At 57.5% G+C, this 5,128-nt stretch overlaps 3 protein-coding genes across 3 annotated transcripts in view; 1 reads left to right on the top strand and 2 right to left on the bottom strand.

The window, feature by feature from the left end:
- The first annotated feature begins 1,349 nt into the window (after positions 1-1,349).
- Positions 1,350-1,641, top strand: PHACADRAFT_247130 (uncharacterized protein). Its single transcript, XM_007390287.1, has one exon. The coding sequence runs from the start codon at positions 1,359-1,361 to the stop codon at positions 1,560-1,562; it is 204 nt and encodes a 67-aa protein (XP_007390349.1). The 5' UTR covers positions 1,350-1,358; the 3' UTR covers positions 1,563-1,641.
- A 33-nt stretch (positions 1,642-1,674) lies between these two features.
- On the bottom strand, positions 1,675-3,570 carry PHACADRAFT_247129 (uncharacterized protein). The gene is made up of 5 exons (XM_007390286.1): positions 3,420-3,570; positions 3,298-3,361; positions 2,272-3,228; positions 1,976-2,210; positions 1,675-1,918 (listed from the first exon to the last, which is right to left on the bottom strand). Exons 2-5 carry the CDS (start codon positions 3,325-3,327, stop codon positions 1,863-1,865), a joined length of 1,278 nt encoding a protein of 425 aa, XP_007390348.1. The 5' UTR covers positions 3,328-3,361; positions 3,420-3,570; the 3' UTR covers positions 1,675-1,862.
- Positions 3,571-3,684: 114 nt separating this feature from the next.
- The window catches only part of PHACADRAFT_247128 (uncharacterized protein), a 2,253-nt gene continuing 809 nt past the window's right edge, over positions 3,685-5,128 (bottom strand). Inside the window, exons 3-9 of the mRNA XM_007390285.1 lie at positions 4,683-4,760; positions 4,421-4,633; positions 4,275-4,370; positions 4,211-4,222; positions 4,130-4,160; positions 4,045-4,076; positions 3,685-3,991 (exon numbers count right to left, since the gene is read on the bottom strand). Coding sequence (XP_007390347.1) covers positions 3,764-3,991; positions 4,045-4,076; positions 4,130-4,160; positions 4,211-4,222; positions 4,275-4,370; positions 4,421-4,633; positions 4,683-4,760 — 690 coding nt within the window. The 3' untranslated portion in view covers positions 3,685-3,763. The remainder of the gene's footprint in view (positions 3,992-4,044; positions 4,077-4,129; positions 4,161-4,210; positions 4,223-4,274; positions 4,371-4,420; positions 4,634-4,682; positions 4,761-5,128) is intronic.

Raw genomic sequence — 5,128 nt, 5'->3', positions numbered from 1 at the left:
CGGACGCTGGACATTCTGGCCGAAGTCTGAGCTGGTCCTCGCCGTCCTCGCCGTGGACCGCCGCTTGGAAACGGCCGTCGCGACTTCTCCTCGGCGCGCCTCCGCTTCGGGCACTGGCCCCGCCATAAACAGCAGGTTTGCTGGATTCGGCTCGCCGATGGTCAGCCAAGGGCCCGCGAAGACAGAGCGGAACGTGAATCTCGCGTCCTCGCCTATAAAGACCCGGTCGCCCGTCCGTTCCCTCGCCCACCTTTCTCTCCTCTTCCACTTCGACGGTACAGTACTATCCTTTTAATTCTTCGACTCGTCAGTTCCTCGCAAGCATGCGTAGTCCCGTCATCGCCTTCGGTCTCTTCGCTGCCGCTGCCGTCAGCCCAACTCTCGTCAGCGCCGCCCCCGCCTCTCCCAACATTCCCAACGGCCTCACCGCCCCTGTCCAAGGTCTCGCCAGCCCCGCCGAAAGTGTGCACCCCCCCAGCGTCGCTCGTGAACTCAAACGCTCTACCAACCGCCACAAGCATGATCGACGTGTCAACGACCTCGGTACAGCCGGCGGCAACGCCTACAGCGGTGCTAGCGGTGACGTCTCTGGCGGCAACAACCTGAACGAGGCAGGCGACGAAGGCGATACGATTACAAACGCTGCCTCAAGTGAGTGGCTTACCTGTTTCTTCTCCGCACTGGGCTCATATCTGTCGACAACACAGACACTGGCGGTACTGCTGGTACCGCCGCCACCGGTGACGCCATTGGTGGTGACAGCGATGGCTTTGGTAGCGGCGGAAACGCCTACAGCGGTCATTCCGGTAATGCCAACGGTGGTTTCGTCGCGAATGAAGGCACGAACGACATCATCAATACTGACTCCAGTAAGCGGTGATTAATTCGTTGGTTGTCGCACTGCCAGCTAATAGCACATCCTTTAGACACTGCTGGTGACGGTACCACAACGACGAGCGGCGACGCTATCGGTGGTGACGCTCGAGGGTTCGAGATCACCCGCCGACAGATCACTAGCACTGGTGGCAACACTGCCGGTACCGGCGGTGCATCCACTTCAGGTGACGCACTTGGTGGCCACGGTGGCCCGAACGGTACCGGTGGCAACGCTTATTCCGGCTCTGTCGGCGACGGAAATGGTGGTGATGTCTGCAACGGAGAAGACGTACCTTGTGGTGAGACTCAGAACAACGGCAACGGTGGAGGAAACGGCGGCGGCGGCGGTGGCGGCAACTTCCCCGGAGGCGGAAACGGTGGCGCGGGTGCGGGAAACGGAGCTCCTCCACCCCCGCCTCCGGCTAGCGGCGGTGCGCGTATGTAGCCAGTCTCTCAGTAAAGCTGCACACTGGCTAACTTTTATGATAGCCCCTCCCCCTCCCCCTCCTCCTCCTTTCCGCAATGGTGGCGGTAACGCGTACTCTGGCGCTGCTGGAAACGACCGTGGAGGCGATGTCATCAATGCAACGGAAGACGACACGGACATCACCAACGCTGGTGGGGCGAACACGTCTGGTACCGGCGGAGACTCGACAACCGGTGATGCCATCGGCGGCGATGCGTAGACAGGGATGTATGAACGCTTGTAGACGTATTGACGATGTCCGGCAACCTATGAACATTCTTTCTTGTGGGTGTTGCGCTCCAGACGATGTGATGGCATACGCGTGCGGCGGATCAGTATTGCAAAGCGGTGGTGACATTCGAATAATATAGAGCATCCTGGCATGCCCGTGAGAACAGAACTACAGAACCACGCGAACTGACGACTGATACTGGCACAAGCGTAGAGCAAACATCAGATAAAGGAGAGGGATGCTACATTCGACGGCGAACAAGAGTTGTTCGCATTAGTAAAGCATAATTCAAGCTGCACCTTGAGCATCGCCGCCCTGTCCAGCGGGCTGTTGCCCGTAGTAACCTGCAGCAACACCAGTTCAGTCAACGAGAGCGCGTGTCATGAGAAGCTTGCACCTACCGCCCCAGTAGTTATTGTAGTAAGCGCTAGGATCGGCGCTGCCCCATTGGCCTTGAGCTGCTTGGCCAGCAGCAGCGGGATCCGCCGCACCAGCCTGGCCAGCAGCGCCCATGCCGATGGCACCAGCGGCGCCGGATGGGCTAGGCATCCCAGGAGCAGCACTGCCGGGGGCTCCACCGTAGGCACCAAAGCCATACTGGCCGTAGGAGTTGGGCTGGGGCATCCCGTACATGGGCTGTCACAGGCGTCAGTGTGATTCGATGTGCAGAGAGAGAGAGGAGCGTGCGCGAACATACCATGTTGCCGTAAGGGGCGGCGGCAGGGGTGGGGCTCATGCCACCCGTGGTCAGGGCGCCGCCGTCCGCCCTGTCCTTGCCCCAGCTGCATTTGATCGGGCGGCCGTGGACCATCTGGCCTTGGAGCTGGACGATGGCCATCGCGGCATGTTCGTGCGTGTCGAGCTTGACGAAGGCGAATCCGCGGTCGGCCTGCATGCGGATCTCGGACAGGTAGCCGATCGACTGGAAGAGCGGGATGAGGTCCGCCTGCGTCGCGTACGGCACGAGGTTTCCGACGTAGACGGTCGAATTGTACGCGGGGGTCTGCTGGACGACGGACTCGTACGAGAGCGGGCCGCCCTGGAAGTTCATTGGGGCAGGCGCACCGCCACCGCCGTGACCGCCGTCGCTGCCGTTGCCGCCGTTGCCGGCACGAGGAGGGGGAGCACCCTGGGTCTTCTGGTTCGCCCAGTTGACGCGGATGGCCCGCGAACCGAGCCACTCGCCGTTCATGGTTGCGATAGCCTGCTCTGCGTCTGTCTTGTCCCTGAAGGCGAGGAAGCCGTAGCCGCGGGACTTGCCAGAGTTCATGTCCCACATGACTCGGGCGTCGGAGAGGGTGCCGAAGGCAGCGAACGCCTTCGCGAGAACTTCGTCGTTGACCTCGGGGCTGAGATCGCCGACGAAAACGTGGTAATGGCCGGTCGTGTCTTCCTTGTTTTGCTGACCCTGGTATGCCCAGTTCACACGGATCTCCGTGTCGAAGATTTTACGCCCGTTGAGGGTTTGAAGTGCCGTCTCGGCCGCGCGCATGTCCATGTACTCGACGAAGCCGTAGTTCAAGCCGCCGTGCTGGTAGTTGCGGTCGGGGATGATTTTGACGTGCTGGACCGGGCCAGCGACAGCGAAAATTTCTGTGAGCATGTACTCGGTCACTCGAGGACTCAAGTTGCCGACGTAGAGATGGGCCCGCCTCTGGAAGAGGGTGAATGAGCAGCCAGAGTCAGATCAGACGAGCTTTGGCCAAAGCGTGCACAGACGTACCGGGGCCTCAGCCGGTGACAATGGGCTCATCATGATGATAGATAGACTACGAAAATCGTTATGCCTGGCGAGAGCAGTGAGTTTTCCTCGTGGAAGGACACGCGATGCGAGGCGATACTCACAACAGAGAATTGGGGAAAAAATATCAGAGCAAGTCCGATACAAGGGAAGAGAGTAGGAGACAGAGACGAGAGATAGAGAGAAGAGAGAAGAGAGAAACAGAGAGGAAAAAGAGACAGAGACGAGAGAACAGTCAGAGAGACAGCGGACTCGTTACGGTTCCTGGCAAGAAAGAGGCTCTGCCAGAATCGCACGCAGACCTCTTTCGGCAATCTCCGATCACTGATTATCAAAGCTCGGCACGGCCCCTCCTGCGCAAGGTATTTTCGCGCCACAACGCCCATAACTTTTGCAGGAACACCAAAGAAGGAATAGACTAATTACAGGATGACAGGTAAACAAACTACTACTGATTGCGGCCAGTAGGAACATTTAGAAGCACATTTCCTCCGCCGCTCGGGATGTAGGTCACATTCGGGTTGTTCGCCAGTGACTGTACAATCGCTTTGCTTGCTTCAATCTTGCGAAATGCGACAAATGCCTCGCCAGCCTTGTTCAGGGCCTGCGAGATAACCGCGGCAGCCTCGGCTTCACCCTCTGCGCGGATGACGGCCGCTTGGCGCTCCTGCTCAGCCTACGAGCATTATTAGCTTCTGGCGCATGCCCACAGAAACTCCAGCTCCTCACCTTCTCGACGATGAATTTCGCACGCTCAGCATCTAACGATGGGTCAGGCAAAGAAGTATTGCAGACTGTAGAGACAGAGACGTACCTTGTTGAGCAATTTGCTTGGCCTCGACGGCCTGCATTAACGGTCAGAGAAGCCCTAGCATCCACACCTTCTAGTACTTACTTGGGTAAATTCCTACAGAGGTGTCTGTCAGTGGCGTCATACTGACATAGATGAGCTCACGAACCTTGCCGAACGTCAAGTGGGTAATGGAGACATCTTCAAGTTTGATGTTGAACTCCCCAGCACGCTGGAGTAGGTCTTCGCGTATCCGCGACGAGACCTATCCTTTCCGTCAATAGCCGCAATTGGAAATTTGCGCTCGTTACGTACAACTTCACGCTGGGTAATCAACTCTGCTGCATCAAACTGTGCAACGATACTCTTCAAAACTTCGTTTCCGACGGAAGGCAGCACGCGCTCGTCATAGTCGAGGCCAAGTTTTTGATAGATTTTAGAGAGGTGCTCGACATCGGGGCGTGAGAGCACACGGAGGGTGATAGAGACCATCTGAAGGTCTTTTGAGCCAGTGGTGGTAGAAATATTCTACATAAACTTTAGTTATAGAGCCCAGACCTTACGACGAAGGACATACTCTCGGCTTGATCCGACAGTCGTAGAGAATGGCCCGCTGCAGCCACGGGATGAGGAAATGAGTACCCTCGGGCTTTGCCTGGTACCGGGCAGAATATATAAGCTCATGACACTATAATAAAGAGCATATACACGTACGTCGTCCTTCACACCCGCAAACCGGTCGAACATGACAGCCCTGAAACCTCCGGGAACATCGTAAATGCTAGACTGGAACAGGGCACCGGCGAGAGCAACGGGGACTGTTAAAGGAGACGAGTAAGTGCAAGCTGTCGCTGTCATGTACAGTAATGATACGTGCTCAAAAGACGGTTGAGTGTCTGCTGGAATGCCATGACCGCACACTGGTTTGTGGTGGTCGACCTCCAACTTCGGAACGGGCGCCTCTACGAGGCATTGATGCGCGTCTACGCGTCGCCTCCGAAACCTCGGATGAATCGCCGAGAC

This window comes from Phanerochaete carnosa (genome assembly GCF_000300595.1).
Source record: "Phanerochaete carnosa HHB-10118-sp unplaced genomic scaffold PHACAscaffold_1, whole genome shotgun sequence".
In the NCBI taxonomy this organism is placed as follows: domain Eukaryota; kingdom Fungi; phylum Basidiomycota; class Agaricomycetes; order Polyporales; family Phanerochaetaceae; genus Phanerochaete; species Phanerochaete carnosa.
This window is presented reverse-complemented; position numbering and strand designations above follow the sequence as displayed.

Excerpts from the sequence above, each read along its gene's own strand:
- PHACADRAFT_247130 (XM_007390287.1), top strand. The coding sequence starts at position 1,359 with ATGATAGCCCCTCCCCCTCCCCCTCCTCCTCCTTTCCGCAATGGTGGC.
- PHACADRAFT_247129 (XM_007390286.1), bottom strand. The coding sequence starts at position 3,327 with ATGAGCCCATTGTCACCGGCTGAGGCCCCG. Across the intron at positions 3,229-3,297 it reads TGTCACCGGCTGAGGCCCCG|AGGCGGGCCCATCTCTACGT; the intron begins GTACGTCTGTGC and ends ACCCTCTTCCAG. Across the intron at positions 1,919-1,975 it reads CTACAATAACTACTGGGGCG|GTTACTACGGGCAACAGCCC; the intron begins GTAGGTGCAAGC and ends GTGTTGCTGCAG.